A 25,862-nucleotide genomic window follows, 5' to 3' on the forward strand; every position below is an offset into this window, starting at 1 on the left:
GTTCGCTTTTTCATTTATTTGAACGCAGCGCCCGTTGCGGTTCTCGGCTGACGAAACGCTCGCGTTGAGCCACTATTCGCATGTTAACTAACAACATGATGTCGCACCTAGTAGATATGGGTGTATAAAAGGGAGCGAAGGGGGGGGGGGGGGGGGGGGGACGGCGTCACTGCCGAGGTTTGCCCAGGGCGCTTGATGGTGTAAGTGGTGTAAGGCCGGGTGATGACATTACTGTTCACCGGCTTCGATTGTTATCGGTGACGTTGTCCCAGCTCGGTGACCTCGTGCCTACAGGCTTCCCCGCCTAAAGCGATCGACGTTGTGTTTCGGTTTTTTGTCTCGCAGGGCCCGAGAACGACGAGTTCATTGCTCTTGGCCAGCTGGTGGCGGCCGAGCCGTGGCCGAGCCGGGATGTCTCGTGGTGCACCTGCGAGCGGCGTGGCGGCGCGACCGTCCAGGCGACGACGGCGAGCGCGGCCTGCCTGGTGCCCGAGCCGCGGGCAGCGTCGGCCGACTGCGGGCTGCGCCTGCACGTGGCCAGGCCCGTGCGCAAGCACTCGTGGACGCTGCAGACGCTGCTGCTGCGCGCCGCGCCGGGAGACCAGGCCCTCGTGCACCGCTGGGCCGACGCCCTCCAGGACGCGCTCAGAGGTGGGCGCCGCCGCAGTGCGCACCTCTTGCCCGGCAGAGAGCAATCCTTTGATCCGCCTGTTTCACCGACAACATGGCCGACAGAGCAGCTTGGCGCGAGTCACGTGGTACTCAGGGTTCCAAAGGGCGGCCCGCCCTATGGAAGAACACATGGAGATCGACGCAACACGGCTGATTAAAAAAAAAGACGCCGAGTTTACACTTTTCGAAATTTGTCTGTCGTGAAGTTGGTAAAGCACTAAACAGTTTGTCTAAATTTTAATATTGGATGCGTGTGACAAGTTTGAGAAGGCAATTTCCAAGGCGATGGCGTTTGAAGCAGACGACTGTTTTACGCAGCGGAGATGGACTTTATGGATTGGCCGGAGCGGGTCACGTGAACGGTGTGACGTTGCCGCGTCGTCTGCTGCACGATGCCGCTCGAACAGTTTTTTTAAAAAAATAATTAAGTTATTACATGGCACAAAACTTAGCGCAAATTATTGTAAACTGTTCCTTTATTATGTCAAAAACTATTGTCGTTCCTTACATCTCCAAAATAATCAAGAAACAGCGATTTTCTCATGCTCCCCATGCATATGTGACCATAGCTGGAACCCCCGGCTGTTCGGCGCTAGTCGCCGAGAGATGGCATTGTAGATTGCGCTACTCTGCTCTGAAGGAGCTATATAGTGCTCTATCCCGGGATCTGGCGACTCGGAGCCCAGAGGAGGTGGCGCCACCCAGCGGAAAAGATGTGAAGGAGAAAAGTGGGGAGCTATCGCCTCTCTGATTGCGCTGCGAAAACTGACGCGACCTGGCGGCCGAAATGTGAAACAAAGAAACAGAGGAAAGGGGAATAAATACTTGCCATTTTATTTGCGAAGGCTTTTCATGTGCACAGCTTATTTCCTCTGGGGGAAGGGAGGGGGGGGGTATTATGTTTTTTAATGCCTGACAGCTGCTGTTTTCTAGGACTGAAAGACTATTTTCATAACTCGGAAAGCTTGCTTAAAGACCGACGACCAGTTTGCGCTTTCCACTTTTTCCTCGCTTCATCCTCTCCCCCCTTCTACCCTGTCCACCATTGCCTGTTTCCTCCTCCCCCATGGTGAGGAGGGCCTTCTGCCTTGCAGAGGCTAGACTCTGGTTGTCGGCCTTTAAAGGGACACTGACACCCCCCCCCCCCCCCCCCCCCTCCCTGCCCCAAAAGACTTTGTTTATGTTTTGCCAGGCGTCTTATTATGATGTCAGAAGACTACCCAATCAATATTTTGCTACAGCGTCACTTATATTTTTTAATAAAGTAAAAAGATAGCAACTGCTCGAATCTGAAACTGAAACTGAAAAAATCATGTGGCTGTGCAACTTTTTTTTTTTTTTTTCAGTCAACATATTTGCAGTTTTTAAAGCCACAAAAAATAGGTATCATATTTTTTGCCAACTTTTAGTATTGAGTGTGCACCTTCGATGACCCCCGACTTTGATTATCTTTGGTGGTTGTGTCTAAACCACAGAAAACGACACGTAACCATAAAGAAGAGAGTGGGCGCGATTCAAAGCAGCCAGTTCTCGCTCGTTTCCTCAGTACTACAAGCCGCTGGACGTTCCGCTTTGTCACTTGCCTTACCCTCCATTGTTGGAAATGCCCTGATGTGCCCCTCCCTCAGGAGAGTCCCGTCCCCGAAGGCTGCTGGTGCTGGTGAATCCCTTTGGGGGCCGCAAGCGAGCACCCCGCATCTATCAGCGCAAGGTGGCACCCATCTTCCAGCTGGCTGGCATTGCTGTGCAGCTTGTCAGTGAGTAACAATGGCATAGGCTAGCGCACAGCCTGCTGAAGGGGAAAGGTGCTAGCAAAGGTGTCAGTGTGAATGTTCCGGAAATCCCAGAGTGACGAAGCGAAATCACAAAAAAAACTCCTCAGTCACTTCTTCTATTTTGCTGGAGTGAGTTATAAATTTGATAAATAATTTCCTAAACACAGATACGTTGGAATTTGTTTGGAAGTCAAGCTATGTCCGTGCTGTCATAGCATAAGCATTGCCCTGGGTTATTGTTCGTCCCACTTTCGTGCAGAAGCTACAAGGAGTGCACTGCTTTATATCTGCAAACTTCTAACATCCTTTGCAATCAACATTATCTTTTTATGCAGTCCTACAGCAGCTACTGCCCAGGAAGCTTGTTTGATAAAGTCCCGCTAATTAGTAGCATGAATTGTTTCTGAGAAAATGGAAAACAGTATTTTGTGTGTATAGCATTGCAGCTTTATTTAAACGCGGGCTCAGTATCACATTTCTTTGGTCGGCATAAGGTTCAAAAAAGAGTAACCCAACTGACCTTTGTTCTCTCTCTGCAGCCACCCGGTATTCTGGACACGCCAAGCAGTGCATCCTCGAGATGGACCTGGACAGCCTGGATGGGTACAGACACTTTTCGCTCAGTGCCTCCGGAGCATGCGTGGTGCCTGCCTCTGGAGCAGGTTTTCAAAGCTTTCAGTGTGTTATGCAACTGTTGCGGTTGTTTCGGGAGCTGCTCAGCTGAACTGTGGCAGTGCAGTGGCGCCAGTGTTGTCACATGCCGTAATCTGGTGTATGCTCAAGGACTGGAGTTTTGAAGTCTCTGGCACCCCTAATACCGATAACTCTATTCAGCATTGCAGTGGGGTGAAACCAGTAGGTTGCTAAGGAACGCGAAAACAAAAAGTACACGTTGAACCGAAATGCCGGATACAGAAGTACACACGCGCAAATAGCGGTAAGTTTGCGCTTCGGCCTACGGTGTTGCGCGCGATTCTAATTGAGACGATCTCGTAGCGAGACGGAACATTATGCGAAAGTCCATCAACGTGGTTGTCCGCTTGCCCGATGCAGGGTGGTCTGCGTGGGCGGCGACGGCATGGTCAACGAGGTGGTGAATGGGGTGCTGCTGCGTAGCCAGCGGGATGCCGGGGTGGAGGCGAACGACGCGGGGGCGTGCCTGCGGCCGGCCGCCCTCAAGGTCGGGGTGATCCCTGCGGGCTCGACGGACGCCCTCGTCTGCACCACCACGGGAGAGGATAGCCCCACCACCTCGGCGCTGCTCATTGTCATGGGTACGTGCACCCCGGGCAGTGAACGTGAGCGCAGTTTCAAAGCGGCCATGGGCGAGCAGACAACACTACAACCGCGACGACCAGGCCCACCTGCGTATGTGTGGGGGATCTGGGAGACGCGCGGCGGCGCATGCACCTCTTCACCGGCGCATGTGCGGTGACCCGCGCCTCCTGTCATTGTGTTCGTAGCATCCCCTGCAAGAATGGCGTTTGTTTATCCTGCAGTACCTAAAGTTAAAAAATCTCGAACAGTAGTGATGCTTTGCTCCGCAAGCGGAGCATATAGAATTACTTTACCAGGGGGGGCCCACGGGCGGCACCTGAAGCCTTTGGGGCTGTTAGCCACCTGGCTGGAGCTGCTTCGAGAGCAAGGAAATTCGGAAATAGGTTGACCCGTTTGGAAACAGGTGCCGCATGTCTTCTTTTCCTCTGACCTTGCAAAGGGCAAATCATTGGAAGCGACTGGAGGAGTCTGGCAAAGACGAGATAAATGGCCTATACCTTTTTACTTTTTTTCTTACTTTATATGTCGAAGAACGAGTGACAAATATAATGTCTGAATTAAGCAACGTGATTGGTGTTGGGACGCTGCGCACCATGTTCGCATGTTGTGGATCTCAATGCAAATCTCATTTCCGATCCATTGGTGTCTCCTCGTTCGCTGTGCATTTCCTGTAAATTGCATTTATTTGTTGTTTCTGGGCTCTGTGAGAGAGCATTTTTGCCCAAATTTTATTTAAAAAAGGCAAATTTATTTTTGACTTATTTTTGGCAATAGGTGTTGCTGCACCGATGCTAGCATAAAGGAAGGTAGGTCTAACCGCGCGACGTTCCTGCATAGATGGTTGTATGAGAAAGTTGACGTTGCTTCGAGAATGTTGTGCATTTTTTGACTCTCTATGAGTTTAAGGGCTACGAAAACTGTAGCTTACTTTTCCGAGTGGCAAGTCTGTCGGGCTGTCATTGAGAAGCAAGCACCATCTTTAAAAGCACTTGCCCATGTTTCTCTCTGCGGCCGAGACCAGCCGCAACCGTTTGGATGCGCCGCACCCGTGCACATCCACAGTCGGTTACAGGTTAAGAGTTTGGGAGAAGCTCCTCCCACTTCCCTCCACTTGAGCAGAACGAATGCTGGAGAGGAGGCGACATATACTAAAGTGAAGAGGAGTGGAGGAGCTTCCGCCAAAACCCGACCACAGCGAGACGTTGGAAGGTGCAGAGCGTACTTGGCAGGGTGTCGGGGTGGTGCGGTGGGACGGGGTGCCCAACATGCGTTGACCGACAGCCGGCTCTGGTGCAGGTGCCGAGGTGGCGGTGGACGTGGCCAGCATCCACAGTGGGGACCGGCTGGTGCGCTACTCGGCCGGGTTCCTCTCGTACGGCTTCTTCGGCGACAACATCAAGGCCAGCGAGAAGTTCCGCTGGATGGGGCCTCTGCGCTACAGCTGGACAGGTGGGCATGCCCGCCCCCCCGTACCATGTGGGGTCTGAGCTGTTGCTTCGCACTAGAAGAGCTCCCTTTTTGCACACTCGATAGGTCAGCTTCTTTTTATCCGTAGCACTGGCTTTGTCAGACTTAAGCAAAAGGAAGCAAAAAAACGCTGCAGTCGGGCAGCTCACCTAAAGGCCGATGACCAGCCTCGAGATTCTGCAAGGCAGAAGATCCTCCTTACCATGGGGGAGGAGGAAACAGGTAAAGTAGACTGTGGAAGAGGGGAGAGGAGGAAGCGAGGGAAAAGTGGAAACGCAAACTGGTCGTCGGTCTTTAAGCTGAAAATAAAAAAAGAAAAGGAGAAAAAACATCTAAAGTTTTGTGGTAGCGACATGACCTTTCTTGTTTGTTGGAGGTGTTGTGAGCTTCAAAGAGCTGATTCTCAGCCGCTTTTTTTTTTGGATAGATGACAAATTTTACGCTGAAATTAGTCAACAGGCATCTAGATGGAATATATTCTTTCCGAGTTAATGACTGGCAAAGAATGAAGATACATGTATTTTGTGATCCAGAGAGGCAATTCAGTGATATTAGAAATCCAATGATATGATTGAAGCAGAACTATGGGATTGTGCGAGCTCAATGACTCAATCGGCAAGAGCTCGTATAAGGAGTTGTCCTTTCTCTCCCTGTTGCCATTAGTTTTCTTAGTTTCATAGCCCCAAGTTTAATTTCACTGACGCCAATTCCTCGGTTTACTGAAGAGACCTATCCAGCACCCTAGCCATCTTGTCTGTCGCAAAGAAACGAGCGAGGTTTCAAAATCATCTGTTAAAGGGCAACTCCGCTCGATTTTGGAAATTTTGAGATAGTGGGACATGGAAAGTACTTCAAAACAACCCTAGACCGCTTCTTATAACAGCCAAAATATGTTTTGTGCAATCTTGTTTTTACCATAATCGCAAACCGAAACTGAAAGTTCGGCACAGCCGGGCAACATTGTACCTTCAACGTCATTTGCATACGCACCCACGTGGGATACAAGGGGTCACATGACCTACCTGCGGTAACCCAGAAATGACGCGGATGCACGGGGAGGGGCAAGGAGCGGGGAGGGAGGACAGGCGAAGCGGCGGCGGCGAAGAGGCATTGCGAGTGACAATGATGCAGGCTATGTAGGCGGGAACCCAGGCAGCTAGACGGCGAAACATGGCGTGCGACATCCCATACCAACCTTCCCTCTTCAGGTTTTGGTTGTTCTCGTTCGTTCTTTTTCGTCTCTCTTTTGCCTCTTCTCTCACTCAGACGTGGCGCACCAATAGCGCCATTTGGTAAGCTCTCCCTGGAAAAATAATACCAAGAAAAAAATGGTGCATGCAACGGACGTCAGCCACAATGGAAATACAATCTTGGCTGTGCCACAAGTCGCCGAATAAACTAGCGGATTTTGGTGACTTCGGGCATCTTAGTCTTTGTGGGCCGGTTTAATGGCCATTTAGATGGTATTACATTCTCATATTTGACGTGTGGTCTCTCTAGAATCTAGATGATACTAAAGAGAGCTGCATTGTTTTCTCACAACCGAGAATGAAGCAGAGTTTAAATTAATTTTCATGGCAGCTTCAGAGAGGGAACGCCTAGGACGGACAATCCACGGACCTCCACCGAAAGTGTTGTGCGTCATGGAGATAGCGAGAGATTAAAAAGACAAGGTTCCACCGAATTTTTCCATCGTTGGAAGGATAATTTGGGCAACTTTCTTTCTTTCTTTATTGGTTTCCATTTCCTACAGAATGGAGGAGGCCGAGGAAAAAAGCTACAAACGCAGCTTGTGGGGCCCTCGGCCCCCTTTAAATGATGGCAGCATTGGACTCACAAAACACTCACACACAGTAACAAAACACTTCCTGGTCAATCAGATTCACTCATTCGATACAGCTCCACACATTAGTATACAGTTGCAATTTAACATGATTAGGTCGGGTAAGGAACACAAAACAATTCTAGGAAATAGCTCGTTTTCATCTCAGGCAGTTCTAACGGCACCGGTATCAGAAAATGAACATAAAAGATATCTCAGTTCAGAAGGGGTTATAGAGGATATATCGGTGCCAGCCTCCTCAAATGAATTCAGTAGTCGAAGCAAAGTATTCTTAAGCATTTGGTCACCATAATTTGTCCGAGAACGAGGAACTATCCATGGTTCTGGAGTTCGTGTTTTATGCGAAGGTTGCCTTTTTTCTAAGTTTCCTATTTCTAAGAGTGTAGAGGTATTTTTCCTAATGCTATAATAAAAATCTCGCATAAGCCTCCTTCGGTATATGTCATGAACTTTTGGAATGTTATATTTCTTGAAAAGGTAGTCAGTATGTTCGGTGTATGAGACATTGGCAATAACGCGTATCATTCTCTTTTGCATTAAGTGTAATTTATGGAGGTTAGATTCTGTTGTTGTGCCCCATACAAGATGGCAATAGTTAATATGAGATACAAATAGCGTATTGTAGATTAATAATTTAACTGATTCCGGAAGAATATACCTATTTCGATTCAGTAAACCAGCTATTGGACTAACTTTGAGTAGTACAAAGTTAACATGCTCGTCCCATTGCATGTTACTGGAGAAGTACGTGCCAAGCACTTTTATAGTGTCCAAAACTTCGATGTTTGTGTGATGCTGCCCAGCCTATGGAGCGTGTCGAGTTTGTTGTGGCGGCCAGCAGAGGGCATGGGGCGGCCCTGCAACGCCTCCCCTCTGTGCAGGCTGGCAGACGTTCCTGAAGCACCACACGTACGAGGGGGAAGTGCGGCTGCTCGTGGACGGCCAGGCCTCGTCTGCCCACAATGCCGCCGGCAACGAGCGCTGCCGAGTCGGGTGGGTCCCCTCTCGCCGTTGTACAGAGCGCGACACTGTTAGTGCGAACAAACGATCGCCAGTTTTCTGTGTTTTTTTCCTTAAAACCGAAAGACGGTCATCAAAGATATTATTGTTATAGGAAGAGTTCATCTTGGTCTCTAATAGAAGGGGTAAAATTGTGTTCCCACTAATACTCTTTCCTAATAAAATGCGAAAAGGCGCCGATGTCGTGTTCGCTCTAACAGTATCGCGATGTGTATATGCAGCCTTTTTGCAAGCATGCTTTGAAGGGATTTTTCTCTTATCTTAGAAATAATTTCTTTGTGACTACAATTTTGCCCGTGGTATCATTGGATCAGAAGCCTGATCTGGATAATCTTTTTTAGCTTTGATACCTCATAAATCGGAGTGCAACAAGACCAAGATTCGTAAAATCCGAGTACTAGAAGAAGAAGATATGGAACTATAGCGCAATAACTTTTTAGGAGGATAAGAAAATGATAAGACTGGTTTTTTCACTTCATTAATTGTACACTATGTAGACATACTCTTTTCCATAAATTTTATATGGACACAGTAAAAAAAAATTTTTCGAGAACTAAATAATAACTTTATATCGCTAAACTCGAGACTGGAAAAAAAAATAAAAAATAAAAGTAAACGGACTACAGCGCACAATGTCTCCATTTTAGACGTGTGGGGCTGTATGAACTTTTTTCTTATTTTTTTTTTAGTCTGGGGTTTATCACTGTAGATGGAGTTACGGTTACCTTTCATTAATTCAAACTCCAGGAAACCACAAATTTCGTTTGAATTATCAGAAATTCATCTAAATTTGTTGCAAAATAAAATTATGATTTGTTAAATGAATGGCTACACATACAAAGTAGATACTGTAAACGAATTAATTTTCGCTCGAATTTTTGCGAATTGGGCCAAAGCTTTTAAATTATTTGCGGGTTCCAATTTTCGCGAATTGAGTGTAGCTTCTGTAGCATTCACATATTGCCCGAATTATTCGCGGGACTATTTTTCGCGAATTGTAGGCGATTCGCGAAATTCACGAAAATTAGGTCCTTGCGAAAATGTATTCGTTTGCGGTATTTGATGATTTCCTCTACACAGGCCTCCTAATCATCAACAGGTATGTCATACACGAAACATTGATGAAATGTATGAGAAGTTTACTCATCCCTCAAGAATTTTGTCTATTGTGTAGTGTTTGATAGTACATGACACCTAAAAACAAAATTAAGTTTGTTCCTCCAGCAAAAAAGTTGCTATTGTGAACTATTAGCCCCGTTGAGCGCACTTCTTACAGAGCACCGTTGCACTGCAGAGAAGCAACACCCAGGGAAGCAAGCTTGCTGGTGTTGCTTCTCCGCAGTGCAATGGTGCTCTGTAAGAAGCGTGCTTAATGGGGCCGCTAGAACAAAAAGTATGCATTACACGAAAATGCCATTTGAATTAAGTGGTTTATAAATACATTGAAAACATCGTGGGACAACCCAGATTTTGAAATTTCTTTGAAATGTTCTGGTCTGAAATATCTGTGTTTCTTTTTTCATCCCAAATCCATTCTAATAATTGCCTTCTGTGCACTACGAGCTTTGTCTACAGGGCTGTGGAGCAGAATCTGAGCATGCGGCTCTTCTTAAGAATATCAGAGCATGCATGCATTCACTGACCGATGACTCACCATTTTTCGTCTAGGTGCCTTGGAAATGTGTATAGATAGAAAGAACAAATCTGGGCAAAGCATACAGGGCTGTAGTAGTTGTGTCATCAAAGTTGAATGAGAAATGACAAAACTTCCTTATATTTATTTATTTATAAATACTGCAGACTCATGTTACTGTCCAAGCAGAAGTGAGCGTCACAAATATAAACATGATAGCAAGAACTAACAACAAAGTGAACTTAAAGGAAAACATCAACAACAAAAGAATTAAACAAAGTCCAGCGTGTCCTCCTAAATGAAAGAGTGAAACAACCTACACACTGTAAGTCGGACGTGGCTATTGTTTGGATGCGGCCATCGAAATTACTAGCTGCAGAAAAGGAAACTGAAACCCCTTAAAAATATTTTTTTTTAATCTTTTTGCCAGGCAACTTAATATGGTGTCAGAATGCTACCCAAACAATATTTTGCAACAGCGTCACATGTACAGTGGACTCGCGGTAATTCATACTCTGATATTTTGTAGTTTCGGTCAATTCGAAGAAATCTGAAAAATTTAATTGTCCCGCCACGTTGTTAATGCATTTATAAGCCGCTCAATGCAAACAGCGTTTTCGCAACATTCATGCTATTAGTTCATTGTGGCGGGTTAGCCCCGTTGAGTGCGCTTCTCAGCGAGCACCTATGTACTGCGGGAAAGCAATACCCACGAAGCTCGCGTTCATTGCTTTCTTTAAGTATGCGGGTGCTCGGTCAGAAGCGCACTCGATGGGACTAACCCACCGCGATTATGCAAGCAGAACCATCCTGACATTCTGCTTTCAGTATTCTTTCTTTATTTTTTTACAGCGGAGCTGTTAAAGGGAAGCTGAAGCGGTTTTAAATACGAGAAAAAACACCTGAGCCTAGTTAACGAGACCTCAGCCATCACGAATATCGTATTCGTTTGGTCATTTTCTGCGCGGATTAACCGGAACAGCGCCTTCAAAGTAGCACCGAAGCCACGCCTCTCCAAAGCAGAGGGAAAGGGGAGAGAGGAGGAAGCCCGTCAGCCGCCGTCACAAAAGGACCGGGTGGGGGACCCCGCCGCGGCTGGCCGCGCTTTCCTCGTAGGCTGCTTATAGTGTCTTTTTGAGCCGTCGTTGTCCTGCCGCTGCATAGCGCTTGCTTTTATCCGTTGACCGGTCATGCTATTGACTCAATAGCCTTACGTGCTAATTGTTCTCTTGTTTGTTCACGTGTTCGCAGAATTCTCGTGGCACCAAACCAAATGACTCGTGCTGTTGCACGGTGCCGTACTCGTGTGTAGCCGCCAGCTTTCATGAACAGCGCTCGTCGTAGTTGTTCTTCCCGCTTACCGTCTTTTCCACTTCGTCACCGAGAATTTAAAGGGGTAGGTGGGTTTGAGCAAGTACACCGTTTTTTGTTCGAAACGGGTTTCGGACGGCGCACATGAAAACTATGTATGTACATATGGGTTTGGATCTAAAGAAGGCTCGCTTGAACCCGACGCTCTGCCGACCATCTTTGAAGGTAAGAAGGTAATTCAGCACATTAAAAGTCACGAGCAAAGAGGAAACGTAACTGGGTAGGAATTGTAGGTCGACTGTTCTAGAAAAAAGCTGTTACGTTATTAGAAGTGTGCAGTGTGCTAGAAAAGCCGCGATCATTTAGCCGAACAGCGTGTTTCTACTGGCTCTCTTGTGTTAACCGCCTTATTAGTGTGTTAGTGTTGGTTTCTTATATTGTTGAAGTGACCATATTTTCCGGACCGACTCCGGCACGGGAAGTCTGGGAAAAAAAAATAAAACAATCTTGGGTAGCCCAAGATTATTTTCTTATGCTTTTAATCTACTCGGCTACCCAGTCACTCGGGAGAGGAGGGCTTGCTCTAATAAGTAGTCATGCAATTCATAATGCGACTTTCACGGTGCAACTTGTTTTAACATAAACTTTTTTTTACAGTTGCTGACATTATATGAGGCCACATATATTTTAAACGTAAACATAAATTTGGTTGAATTTTCCTTTCAAAAGTTCATATTCTCTTCAGGAGAGCTTTGTGGAAATACAACGCATGTGACCTTCTGTTCTGAATTGAGTTCTTTTTTTTACAAGTTACGCTTCTTTTTTTACAAGTTACGCAGTGTTTTTCGTATAAAGTTTGTGTCATGCAACAATTCTTTGTGCCGTAGAAATGCGATCTGACGATGATAATGCCTGGTGGCGGTGTGATGCAGTAAACAAAGCTTGGTAGAAGTATGCGAATGTAGAGACCCAGGAAGCTTTCACGAATTCGACGTCAAATTAAGGGGTGCCGGGCACACATCCGCTTTGTGTGGCAAACAAACTAAACTCAGCAGAGGGTACCGCTATCACAAGGATGGACCCTTTGCGCAGTTATTCGCATAGTGCGCAAGGACATGGCGGTGGCAGAACGGCGACCCTATCTTATCACCCGTCTCATCTCAGGGGAAGCTCTCCTGTCGCCCGAAGCCGATTATACCAATTATACTATCCCTTCAAACAACCTCAGCTTTGATCAACAATGCAGCCTGCACGCTCACGCGTCCCGCAGCTGGCAAGCACGAAGGCCGATGTGTGCAGAATTCTTGTCCTCTGACGAAACGTTTTGGGGAGGGTCACGCTAATCCGGCTTGAGGAGTCCTGTCAATAGCACTCCGTTTATTGTCAACATTTTAGGTTACAATAAATAGCAGCAAGTACGTTCCTGAAGGTACAAAGCCAGCCATCTCGCGTCCGCGCAAGCGGTTCCTCGTCTGTGTTTATTACTGCGGGGGGTCATTTTCCTACCTTGCCAACGGCTGGAACGCGTACTTTGTCACGTCGAGGGTCTTCTGGACACATTCCTCTTTCGGATCCACCGAAAGATTTCGAAAAATCAGAAGCCGAACCCGATTTACGAGAGCAGAAGACCCGGCGCCCGGCTACTTCCGCAAGCGACGGAGCAAACGAGAATCGAGATGGTCCTTTTATGACGTAGCGGCGCGTCACGCGTGGCTAGCCAATGGCGTGCCGCTGCGGCGATCGCTTCTGATTTCTTAGCTTTTTTTCGCGTTTAAGGATTATTTTGGGTCAAATGGTTGTGATATTTGAACTCAGCAGGCACAGACACGTCAGAATCAACCATTAACTCATTTTTTTCAAAAAGCTCTTCAGCTTCCCTTTAAGGGCTAGGTTCCCCAGGATCGTGTCCGTGTGTGTCGACACAAACCTACCTGGACAGCTACCGCCATCTATAAGCGATGGCGGCAAGCACACAACCAGTATGGTTTCCGCCGTCGCTCGTAGATGGTGACAACCTTTCCAGCTATAAAAGAAGAATGGATAGTTGGGCGCGTTGATGGGAATTTATTGTAGGAAACAGCGTGAGAAACAGACGACAACGAAGAAGAAGCACACAGTGTATCAAGTACAGCTCCGCTGGTCTTCCCTCTTCACGAGAGTGGAAAGGCTGAACGATTTTTTTTTGAGGGGTTTAATTTCGAGATTAAAGAAAGACAGTTTGCATATAGCAATCGGATTTATAAATTCCCTCTATTAGGATAGCTGGGCATCTCTCTAGGTCTAATTTTATGTCAAATCTGTCATTTACATGCCACCTCAATGTAGGCATCGAACTTTCTGAGGCCACGCTTCATAGATACAGTTGTGTTAAAACTAACTGAACTTAGAAGTGGGCAAGTGGAAAGTTGGGAGCAATATCATTTGAGCTCGGTACAGCAGTAGTAAAAAGCTCGAAGAAACCATTCAATTTTCAATTAGAAAATATTTTTCCAAAACCACTATTTGCTTTGAACTTAACTAAAATATGTGTGTGCCTGCTATAAATATGCCTGTGTAGTGGAAAGTAGAATAATATGCTTGGTATGTGTAACTATTCCTATAGAAAATCGCTACTTAGCCTCACATCATATTTAGATTAACTTCTGATAATTCAAAATTTTTATATTTCGAACTAAAGTTTGTAGCTTCCCAGAGATAGAATGAATGAGAGTCGACTGTATTTTTAATAAAGAAAAAAAAAAAAAAAAAAAAAATGCAACTGCTCAAAAGCGAAATCGAAACTGGACTGGGGAGGAAGAAGAAATGCAGAGGGGGAGAGAGTTGCCGGAAGTATTGTGGCTACACCCAACCACATTTTCTTTTCTTTCCATTCCTTTATTTTTCTGGCTGTGCAAAGCGAACAAAAATTGTGCACGTCACACTTCGCACGAAAAACGCAAAAGTAAATCACTTTTATTCGATGTTTCCGCATTTCTCAAGCTCTTACCAGTTCGCATCCGTAAGACGAGCTACGTTTTCAGCCAGGTGAAGGGGCGACGACTCGGTGACGTCTTTTTGCAAGCTGGTCTGGCGTGTCGTACGGAATAAATCCTAATTGTTTTGATCGACAAACAATTTCTTTTTTCAAAGCCATACAGATTTGCCAGTACCGCAAACAACAGTTCTGAAGTAGAGGTCCCATGCCCGTCGTCATCGCTTAGTCCGCTTTGTTTAGCCGTCCAGCCTGCGACTTCCATGATACGACGCCATGTTGAAAAGTGTGCAGAGAATGCACAGAGTGCTTCCGTTTCTTTGTGCAACTTTTTTTTTTTTCAATCAACGTATTTGCAGCTTTCTAGAAGGCACAAAAACTAGGTATATTTTTTTCTCTTAAATTGAGTGTTTTTTTAATGACCCACGACTTCCATTATATTTGGTGTGTGTGTCTAAACCATAAAGAACAGCACATGACCACAAAGAAGAGAGTGAGCGCGACTCAAACGAGCCAGTTCTTGATCGGCGGTTTTTGGGTGGAAAGAAAATGATTTCGAGCCACATATTATGTTCAGGGTAGTTGGGCACTCATACGTTATGTCCTAATATAAACCTTGGCGAGCATAAATGCCTTGTCAGTGTCCCTTTAATTTTGAGGCTACTACACAAATGGCAGCAACCGAGGCAGGACTTTTACGTACTTGTGTGTGGGTGACGATTCTTCTCGTTACTGTGGTGATTGTGCACCACCTGCTCAACCGAGTAAAAAATGGCTCTTTCACACCCAGGTGCGAGGTGTGTCGTGATGCAGTGGGCGTTGACCGCCAGCGCCCGTGTGACCCGAAAGACAGCAGTTCCCAAAAAGATGGCAGTGAACCTTGTGAGTATGCCTGATTGGTCGATTGCTTTGGTCTCGATAGCACAAAGAGTATCGAGCCTAAGAGTGCCAAAAACAACACATATGGTCATCAATTTTTGGAAAATTTTCATCATGCACTGTACTCTACCACCAAGTATGACTACTAAATACTTAATCAAAATAATAATTTTCTTTTGAGAAAAGGAAGTTTGAGGTTTACACGTACACCTCCAAATCGCTGGCTGCCGCACTACTGGCAACAACGAGCAGGGGTGCTCGCGACGTCAAATGCTGCATCCGAGAGCAGACGATGCTCCCTTCTTTCTGATATGCCAGTGAGCGTCTGTGGTTTGGCAGATTGTTTTTTTTTTGTGCTTTAGGCTATTCGCGGCATGCAACGGAGGGTGTGGAGAATTTGTGATGTGCTGTGGAATTCTATAGCACCACAAAGTGACATTTTGTCGGTTTCCAACCGAGATATCTCTGCGACAGAAGTAGGCCTGCACAGTCCGACGCAAACGCTTGCTTCTAACGTTTGCGTCGTGCTAGAAAACAGTTTGCACCGTGCTAGCAAACAAAACCTTCCGTACCATTTTATTTCTGAAGCGGCATCCGAGTCCATGTCGGCGAATTGCGAATGCAGCCGCCATGGGCGGCGCAATCGGAGGCGATGCTGGCAGATCAGATAAAACTGGTGAATCGTCCGAAATCTTGCGCTGAAAATCTTATTACATTTGCTGGTCATTGCTTGAACCAGACACGAATTATAGTCCATTATTTCCCACGGATGATAGCGACGGCCTTTTGACTGCTTCTGACGCTGGGTGAAAGAGGCTCAACTTGACCACGTGCTGATGCTCATGCAACATCTGATGTCGCAAAATGGTGAACCTGTAAAGTTGCGGGTTCGTTTCGGTTTTATCATATATTTACGATTAAAAATGATTTTATAAGTTTTGGAGAACTTTACCCTTTGCTATAGACTCAATTTCTCACACTTTTTTAGAAAATGTGTTTAGTTGAAAACGTTGAAATTAAAGGTGCTGTGCAACGATATTCAATTGGAATGTTTTTCTCTCTACACGAGCTTACTGGCACACCTGGGACTCAAGGATACTCACACGCAACGTCGTTGGCCAAGAAACTCCTTTGTTGCGGTGTAATTTCAAGGACAAAAACGATCATTTTCATTCAATCTCTCCTTTGCAAAATTTGATGACGTAACTCGGGGATCGCAGTACACCCAAGTGACGATATTTGAATGCGGTTCGTAGATTGGACCCGAGCATTGCGTGGGCACTCGACTTGGGCTCGTGACAATTGCTAGCTCGAGAAGCATTCGGGTTGTGACCCGTGTCCAATCGCTGCAACGACGACAACAGCCGAGCCATAACAATGTCTGGAACTCAGCGCGTGTCCTGCGCTTTGCCAACCCCAGCGCGTGGCTATGATCAACACTGGCGGCATATAATCGGCTCCAGATCACGTGGCCGCTTGTTCTGGCTGCGAGTTGAGGGGGTGAACGCTGCTCGTTTTTCTTAATTTTTTTCTGGGACTTCTATTGCGTGGGGTGAAAAACGAACGCGTGTTTCATAGGTCATTAACTTTAGGGATCCGTTTTAAGCAGTATTTGTGCACAGTACAAAAATTGTTGCACAGCTCCTTTAAGGCCTGCTTTAAGAGCTCTTACGGCGAGAGAACAGATGGCGCCGTAGCGGTGGAACACTTTTAGTTTCCGTATATTTCCCATTTTTTTCACGCATCAATTTGTTTTGTTGGCTCAAAAATCTTTTCACAATGTTATGAAGAAACATTTCTCATAGATGGGACATACATTTGATCTCTCAAATAGTGCAAGGACTTCACCCTAGTGGGTTCCAGGGTCACTTCATAGATGGCACCAGCATGCCAGCGTGTTCTCTCATAAGGGATCGCGAGAGCTCGGTCCTAAGCAAAAGCAGGTATGGGCCTTCAGAAATGGGCACCGACATCCTGAGCGTCTCGTTCACTGGGTTCCTTTTACACACCTCTGCGATTGGCCTCGTTTAGGGAAGCATTGTTCAAAGGAGGTAGACTTATTTTGGCAGGCGTACAAATATTTTCCGCCCGCAAAAGCGGGCGAAAAAGCGTCTGCCCGCTTTTCTGCATCCTCACCTTGTTGCTTTGTGAAGTTCACAGCGGTCGCCCGTCCTTCGCAGACTGGGTGGCGGTGCGGGGCCAGTTCCTGTCGCTGAGCTGCGCCCTGATGGCCAACCGGTGCGCACGCAGTAGCGCGGGTGTGGCGCCCACGGCACACCTGGGCAACGGCCTCATGGACGTGGTGCTGGTGTCGCGCTGCTCGCGCCGCAACTTCCTGCGGTTCCTGCTGGCGCTGGCAAACTCCGAGACGCGAAGCCCGGTGAGACGCCCCCCTTTCGTCATCCAGCCGTCTCGTTCATTGCTGGGACCCAATCAAGGCATAGCAACCGTCCTAAATCGTATCTCAGTCAGTTTTTTCTACCTACAGTATCGCTGCACTGCAATGGCCTTCCCAAACCCATCGTCGGCACAGCTGGGTACACCGATTTTGGAAGCATCATTTCTAATCGTGTTTTAACTTTCTCAGTTTTTGTCTTTTGATTTTCCTAATTAACCCATTCACTTCCAAAGCCGGCGATTTGCTGGCCGCCGCAGCAAAGGCCAAATTCCACAAAACCGACGTTTCGTCGGCCTCCATTGCAACACTTTTCTTTTAAATGTGCCGATAAATGGCGACACCGTTACACCATTTGTATTTTGGTTAATACTTTCAACACCGAATGGTACTTCATATTCTATATTTTTATGCTCCTCTAAGAATGAAAATAAAAAAATGACCGCATCTCCACGTGGTGAATGATGTTGATTGGGGCGAAGCTCTGGTGGTGCTGATGATACTGATTTTGTTCATAGGTAGTGCAGCTCCGGGTCCCCTTGGCGTTTTTGACGCTTTGCAGCAGCTTCTCGCGCCCTGGTCTCTAAAGCAGCTTGCTGTCTGCGTAGGCGCTGAGCCGCAGCATGCCGAGCTTTTCGTTCATTTTCATCCATGTCAGAAAGAGAATGTATGGTATGGAACGTGGTTATATACGCTTTGACTGCAGTGCCCTCTCATCTATGAACTTTGAGCCAATGCATGCAAAGTTTAACGCGATTATATACGAATTTGACCGCAGCGCAGTCTCCTGTGTAGGCGTTGAGCAGCTACATGCAACGTTTCATCCATGACATCCCTAGCTCTTGAGTTACTACCACATCTTGGAGCCCCCTACTCGTCCCACAGTCGTGGCCGAGTGGTTAAGCCGATGGACTAGAAATCCATTGGGGTCTCCCCGCACAGGTTCGAATCCTGTCGATTGCGCAAACATTTTTTCTTTTTTTAAGAAGACAGATGGGATGGCAATCGATGTGAGCACGGGCGCCGGACGGACAAGACTAGACCCTAAGGAGGAGCTTCGCCCCTAACAAGAAGTTTGGAGTTGTTTTTTTTAACAATTGGAACTTGGAGTCCTGGAAAAGTTAAAATCTCTCCACCGGTGAAATCAAAGGCAGATTTAGAGGGCAGGGGTCGGTATGACCGGACCCCTTTCTTGAATTCCACACGTGTAAAAAAGTTTGGGGCGAGGAAAAAGGGGGGGGGGGGGGGGGAATGAGTCGTCGGATCCGCTCCCGAGCCGCTCACACCGTTGTTGCGCCCAACTGAAAGGCTGTGCCCCCTTGCAGCTCTCGATTTAACATGATCCCTTGGGTGGTGTGGCGGGGGGGGGGTTTCTCAAACATCCAATATGCTGACCCCCCCGCCACCCCACCCTTCTGGAAACACTTGTGTCTGCCCCTAGGCGTAATCATAGATCTTGTGCATGACAGTGACGAAGATGATGACTGACGATTCAGTGTTCATCATGAACATCAGTAGCAGTGACAGCGACGGCATGAGGAACGCAAGGTGACCGAAACTGCAACCGATTCCTCGGTGCCGCCTTCACCGCCAGTTTCAAAGGCTCCATGGCAGTTTGTTTCTTTCCCAGTATATGTGAAATGATGCAAGAAGATCTGTGCGGTGGATATAGCTTTCTACAGCGACGACATACACTAAAAAAAAAAAAAAAACAATTGGCAGGACGACGAGTTAATTACAAGGGCTAGAAATTCAAACTTGTCGAGTGGACCAACCAATGGGCGGTCCTTCCTGGACATGGACTAGTCATAATTACGACTGTGGGTGCACTGTCCATGGTTCGAGAGGATCGTGAATGATATCATTTCCTTCTGAAAAGTCCCGACAATAGCATGAAGCAGAATTCATCGAGGTAATGCCACATCAGCAAAGTTCAAGGTATAAGGAGCAAGCACCATTGGATTGTGAGGAATCTGCAAGCGATATTCTCATGCTTCTGTAGTTTTAAGTAGTCTTTTATCTGCAAAGCGCTTTAGATGCATTGCATTCGTGCAAAAATCCTTCACTCACGTAAACTTCAAAAGTTGAAGTTTTTTTGTTTTTTTTGGGCTTTAGGGGTGGTTTTAGTGCGATAGAAATGGGGTGCAAATAACTGCGCAGTCGAGGGCGACGACACGGCAAAAGCGAAAGGGTTAATAGTTTTTATTTTTGTTATTAACCCGAAAAGGTTAATAATAAAATGCGACGCTCTTATAAGCCACTCCGATCTGTAATGCCGAAGGAATAGACAATTAAACGAACGGCCAAAGTTCGAGGATCCACAGAACTGTGAACATTACCGGGGAACAAACTGGTTGTGGCGCAGCAATCACTGCCTCGTAGGCATGCTCAACGCTGACACTGGCATCCTTTCCCCGACAGTTCAAGTTCCCATTTGTGCACTGCTTCCGCACCACCTGCCTGGAGTTTGTGCCCAAGGTGGAGGCGGAGGAAGGGGCGGTCAAGCGCACGGGCACCTGGCAGTGCGACGGCGAGCTGCTGGCAGAATCCTCCCTCCTGGTCAGGTGGGGCTCCCTTTGGCAAAGCACGCGGACCCTCTCTCTCGACAGACAGCGTCCGCACTTCAACCTCCCAACATTGGCGCAAGGTCGTAGAATGTCTTTTTGTTGCTTCCGCAAGCAGGTTGTGAGAACACACCGTACAGGATGGTGTCGCAGTAAATACAGTCGTAACGTGGCCCATCCGTTTTGATTGTTTGCCGCAAAGGACTGGGAGGGTTGGGTGTAAACCCATAAAGCTCTCACTTTGACCCCTCAGTTCTAAATTGGCATACGAGATTTGGCCAATATTAACATTATTAATGGTATCTTCTGAGGTAAAGTTACCTACAAGCTACCCTGTGTAGTTCCACCTAAAAACAATAACTGGTACCCCTTCCGACGACTGCTTTAAGGGGGACACTACCCAAAAAACTTAATATTTGAACCACTTGCCTGATTTAAATGACATTTACAGGGCTTGTTTCTGTTGATGTTGAGAACATTTGTGCCAAATTTTGTTAACCTGGGTGAAGCACAAAACAAATTGCAAATGTTCAAAGATGAAAGTGGGTGTGTCTGCATAGGAAAACTATTGTTTTGAAATTGTTTATAAATTTGTCGTTTTCATGTGTTATATTGCTTTAGGACAGTTCAGAGAAGATAACTATGGAACTATATTTTTATATTATACTATCTTTTATAACAAAAAAAACACTACTGTTTTTTGGATTTCCATCCTTTGTCCAAAATTTTAGTTTTTGAGCATGAAAATTGACAAAAATAAAAAATACAAGCTCATAGTTATCTTCCTCTTCAAATCTCACCCCAGAAAAACAAGCTACATAACAACAAAACAATTGTTTTCCTAAAGTGAAATTCATGCCAAAAAGTGGAACGGAGAAAGATGCAAAGTGCTTTAACCTCTTTCTTTAGCTTCGGTTGGCCGAAAATAATTTATCAAGAATTCAGTGTACAGTGTAAACTAATGAAACTTCCTGGGTATGCGGAGGGCAAGTTCGTCTGCTTCTTGCGCAGGGGGTAGCGGTGACGTCAGAACGCCGAGCCCTGATTGGCTGATCGCACCCCCTATCTGAGCGTCGTCTGCTCCTTTGCAACGTTGTCTGCTCGCAACGTTGTCTGCGTCTGTCTTACGTTTCCTGCGACTTTCGGAAGTGCAGAGGCCAGATTCACGAAACGATCTTACGCCAAAAATGTGTGTAAGACAAAACTTAAGAACAAATTCGTATTCACGAAACAAAATTTTCGTAAGTTTTGCGCAGGTTACGATGAAATCCTACGACAGCTCCGAAGCTGTCTTACGCACTTCTTACGATCAACTCAGCATGGCCGACAGCGTCGCGGTCGCGACGACCCACGGACGTTTATTTTTCTACGTGAGCTTCTGACGCGTCCTGACTTCAAGCAGCAAGAAAAAAGTAAAAATTACTTGAAACAGAGCACGACGAAGAAGAACGCTGGATCCACAAACACCAGGGAAAAGCTCCAACGGTCTCGATTCCACCGAGCGCGACCAAACGAGCTGGGCAGTTAGGCCTAGCAGGCACTCCGCGATTCGGCGACCGTCTGCCCACGACCGGCTGACGTGCTGAATGGAATATGCCCCCGCGACCCTTGTGAACCCTTCCCGTGTTATACTTTGATCGCTGACCTCAATTTTAGATTAAGAGGTCAATTTCTTCCTCTTGTTATCTCCTTGTTTCCCAAAGCAACGGTGACTCGCCGGTGAAAAAGCGGTGAATCTCCGATAGACGCAGGAAAGGTAAAGCAGCCATCGCTTTGACTAGCAGACGTAAAGCAGACGACGTTAACTGCGCCAACCCGCCGGCGCCGTTAAAGAGTGAGGGGTCTCGCCGCACACGAATGGAGGGAAAAAGTATTTGGGAGGGACCTTGCGGACACTAACACGCTCACTCTCGGTTCTAAGCAAACAAACCTCGGCGCCCCGGGACACCTCGCCAGTGAGTCCTTTGACTTCCCTCCTCGATGCGCGTCTGCTAGTTGTTAGACAAAAACAACGTACCGCTCGAGTTATTTCGTCTGCCTTCCATTAAAGGCGAAGTCAAGTTCGCTCCGAAAGTCGCAGGAAAGGTAAGACAGACGCAGACGACGCTCAGATAGGGGGTCGCGATCAGCCAATCAGGACTCGGCGTTCTGACGTCACTACTACTTCCTTTCTCATGCGCAGAAGACGAAAATGAGCCTACTTGCGAGGCGTATGCTCTCTAGATGTTGGTGGATGTAAATATAACATTTTTCAAAAACAACTTTTTTTGCAGAAATATTTTTTTTGGGTAGTGCCCCCCCTCAACGGTGTAAAGGTTGCACCGTACAAAGAGTGCAGCTAGTGCCAAAATCCCCCCTACTGCGGCCCTCGTAGCATTGAGGCAGACTGCGTGCAAGTGCTTTAAAAACTGCCTTCCAAACTCGACAAAGCTACTGTTAGTGGGATGCAATCACTGTTTAAATTGTGCTTCAAATGAAAGCTGTATCAGTGCGGCTTAACACCATCTTCGCGACACATTACGAAGATGCTTCGAAAAAAGTTCCCTTGGCAGCAGCTTAAACCCTGTTAAATTTTTACGAGACGCGCAACGAGGCATTGTAAATGGGGAGGCAGTACAGTCCATATCTGTATCGGCAACGAAGCAGCGTGTCGACAAACTTGGGGAGATCAGATGGCATGGACCGGCGTTGAAGTGGGCGTCTGTTGTGTTCCTCCTTTGCAGGTCTCACTGCCAGCTGCTCAAACTGTTTGCATACGGCATTGAGGAGCGCGAGGAGCACCGGGTGCCCCCCGCCTGCTTCTGCTCCGGCCAGTAGCCCCGGGAGAGGACGACTGCCGGGCGGGCTCGGCCACGGCCAAGTTGCGGCCGTCCGTCTGGCGTTGCCGCCGGGGCCATGGAAACTTGGCTCGGGACCGGGGCCAGTTTACGTGCGGCGTAAACAGTGCAATAGTAAACCCCACCCCGGTCAATCGGCGGTCCGAGCATCGTGGCAGCCACCTGCCTAGCTCGCTAAAAGGAACAAAAACGTCCCACTAGGTGGTTTAGTCCCTTTTGACAGCGACAGGTCGACCAATTGGCCCGTGAGGCACTGACTCTGCTGTGCAGTACATTGATATCTTCGAAGGCAGCAGAGCTGTTGAGCATCCCACCTGTGGCTGGGCTTATTTCTCCGAGCCATTCCACTGTCTGTCTGTTTGTTGGCACGTGGCCCAGACAAGGCTGGAGAACGCTCACTAGAGAGGCTCAAAACTTGCGGTTTTCGCTGCGGCTCATTGTTTTTTTCCGTGTCTGTGACCAAGGTGCATTTCTCCGTTGTTACCTCATTGTGTTGTTATTACGAGTAATCGTCAAATGCTGCGAGTGAAAAAAAATAAAAAAAGATGGTGTGTAGGAAGGGGGGGACGGGTATGTTAAAAAGAGGAGCGTGGTTACTGGTGACTCCACACAATTCGACTCCAAGTTGTCCCTGTAGTCTGTGATACCCTTGCAAGGAGCAAAGGGAGAATGTGATAATCCTTTTTGGAGCTCGACTTGCGAGAGACTGGGTGTTGAGACATTGGTGGACACGCTCGTAAGTCTGAACGCTTTGTATTGGGGTTACGTTTGTTAGTGTTGTTATTTTGCCTTGCATACTATATTGTTACCTCTCATTTTGTATACACGTATATATATATATATAATAAAAAGTCTGCCGCTACTTCACTTTTTGGGAAAGAGGCTGTGGTGTGTGTGCCACCTTGCTCTAAAAGTGTCGAGGAAGTGGCAGGCAGACTGTCGGATGTACATAAAAGGAATAAAATCTATTCCAACCCAACAAGGACGAGTCAAGTACTGCCACAGTTCAGAGCAGAGTCTCTGTCAGATCGGGTGGGTCCTCGAGGTGTTGTGGGGGAAAGCACCCCCCCCCTGCAATGGGCGGGTCCACTCAGCGGCCCCTGGCGGCGCCCCGGCCCCTGCGGTTGGCCCCCCTGGCACCTCCCGGGGTGGCGCTCTTGCCCCCCTTGGGCGGCGGGGACTTTGGGCGCAGGGCCTCGATGCGCTCGGTGCAGCCGGTCAGGTAATCGTTGGTGCCCTTGTTGAAGTGGGCGTTGTAGGCGTCGCTGCAGAAGTTGCTGTTGGTCAGCTCGGGCCCGATGGTGAGCCAGCCCGGCCGGATGGACACGTCGCGGCCGAACACGTGCAGACGTCTGCGGCCGAGGCAGAAGTGCTCTACGATGTGCATGATCTCCTCGGGCTTCTCGGTGCCACCAAACTGCGGCTCCTCGGAGATGATGAGGTCGATGTCCACGTTGGCGTGGATAAAGTCCCCGTCGGTGCTGCGGCGCACGGTGCCCTTGATGCCCATCAGGCAGTGCTCCTTGGTGCGCTGGAACACGGCGCGCGGCTCGAGGTTCTTGAGGTGCACGGGGTTCTTGGCGTTGGTCTTGATCCAGCAGATGTCCTCGCAGCGGCGGAAGCCCCACTTGCGCAGGCATTGGCGGCCCAGGTCCAAGCCGTCCGACGAGCCGCACCAGAGGAAGAGGAAGGAGCGCGACGCGGCCACCTCCTCGATCTCCAGCCGCATGATCTCCTCCCAGCTCCAGAACTTGGTGTGGGCCAGGCCGCACGTGCGCTGGTACTCCTCCAGCGGCGGCTCGACCAGGATCACGTCGAACTTGCTCTTGACGGTGCGGAAGTCGAACGTCTCCAGGTCGCACTTGAGGTACATGGGCGGCGCCGCCGTCTCCCGGATCAGCTCGTCCTTGAGCCGGATGAGCTCCTTGAGCTTGGGGTACTCCTCGAAGCGGTCGGCCAAGCCCACGTCACGGATGAAGTTCTGCGGCCGCTGCCCGGTGTCCACGAAGTGCTGGCAGTAGTCGTTGTGCGGGTTGGCGCTCTGCGTGCCCTTCAGGAAGGTGCTCGAGTCCCGGTATGTGTACACCTCTTCGCCGCTTTGGGCACCATCCGGAGAGCGCAGCGGCGACCGCGCCGCGTCGGGCTCCAGCCGCGGCAGCTTGCACTCCGCCGAAGGGTCGTCGCCGCCTTCGTTGGCGTCTGGGCCCACCTTGGAAGCTTCGTCCTGCGCACACGGCGGTCGCTCATTTCCCAGGATCTGACTCAGGTTGCTGGCGGTTCCGGCGCCGAGTTGCTGGGCGAGCAGCGCCCGCCTCTTCTGCGAGCGCTCCTTGAGCGACTGCCGAACGGAGAGCTCGCCGCTATTCATGCCGAAGCGATGCGCTAGAGTGGTCAAAGAACGCCCCTTCCGTCCTTCGAAACGATAGCGACGGCCTTAGAGAAGGACACGAGGAATTTAACGTGGGTACATGGGGTTCGTGGCACTGGAGTACGAGGTATTACGTTCCATCATAGAAAACGAAGCGCGAAGCAGGCGGGGAACACGGCAGACACCGGCTCGGGGGAACACAACACAGAGCGCGCTTTTAAGGTTCGTACAAAACGCGCTAGGCGGCGGTGGCATCGGAATTAGCGTTGCCGTCTTGTTAGGTTAGAAATCCGCCAAAATTAGCCAAAATGCTTTATCAAAATAATTTTAATACTATTTTGACGTTTTTGACACCAATTTTTGAAAACCTGAAAATATTTGGGAAGTCATTTGAATGTTTTTTGTCAAAGTATTTTTTTTTGCTATTTTAACAATGCTTTGCTACTTTAATGTGGATAAATAAATAATAATAGCTGTACCCTTTATAATGGGTGTTAGCTTGCGCTACCTAGCGAAGAAAGCAAAAGTATGATTAATTTCCTCACCCTTCAAAGCCAATTTGCTCCCCCTCTGCATTTTTCTATCATCAGGCAGTGTGCGATATCGCCAGGGTGACCTTTGGGGATCGGGTAGAAATATTAAAAACATAACAAAAAATATCGTAAGGATGCAGGTGAGCTGGCGAATAACAACCATGTTAACCGTGGACTTTGGACACTTTTGCGCGATGAATTCAACCACTGGATGGATAAATGTTGAATGGATTTTATTTCTTTATTTTTATTTCCAAATACTGCTGATCTCTGTTCAAAGGAAAACAATTGAAACGATTGATGCGCGGTTGATAAG

The 25,862-nt window shown here is 47.8% G+C and overlaps 2 protein-coding genes across 2 annotated transcripts; one reads left to right on the top strand and one right to left on the bottom strand.

Annotated features, from left to right (window-relative positions):
- Positions 1–345: 345 nt before the first annotated feature.
- On the top strand, positions 346–23,627 carry LOC121836694 (ceramide kinase-like; the record flags this gene model as incomplete). The annotated part of the gene is given in 10 exon segments (XM_042291668.1): positions 346–651; positions 2,301–2,429; positions 2,987–3,050; positions 3,501–3,721; positions 5,022–5,174; positions 7,917–8,028; positions 14,761–14,852; positions 17,030–17,229; positions 19,666–19,808; positions 22,532–23,627. Coding segments are annotated over 10 exon segments (1,514 nt in total), but the record flags the coding sequence as incomplete, so codon positions are not given.
- On the bottom strand, positions 23,592–25,215 carry LOC121836695 (N6-adenosine-methyltransferase non-catalytic subunit-like). Its single transcript, XM_042291669.1, has one exon. It carries the CDS (start codon positions 25,011–25,013, stop codon positions 23,736–23,738), a length of 1,278 nt encoding a protein of 425 aa, XP_042147603.1. The 5' UTR covers positions 25,014–25,215; the 3' UTR covers positions 23,592–23,735.
- Positions 25,216–25,862: the final 647 nt, after the last annotated feature.

This window comes from Ixodes scapularis, unplaced genomic scaffold (genome assembly GCF_016920785.2).
Source record: "Ixodes scapularis isolate PalLabHiFi unplaced genomic scaffold, ASM1692078v2 PGA_scaffold2__306_contigs__length_199485367, whole genome shotgun sequence".
In the NCBI taxonomy this organism is placed as follows: Eukaryota; Metazoa; Arthropoda; class Arachnida; order Ixodida; family Ixodidae; genus Ixodes; species Ixodes scapularis.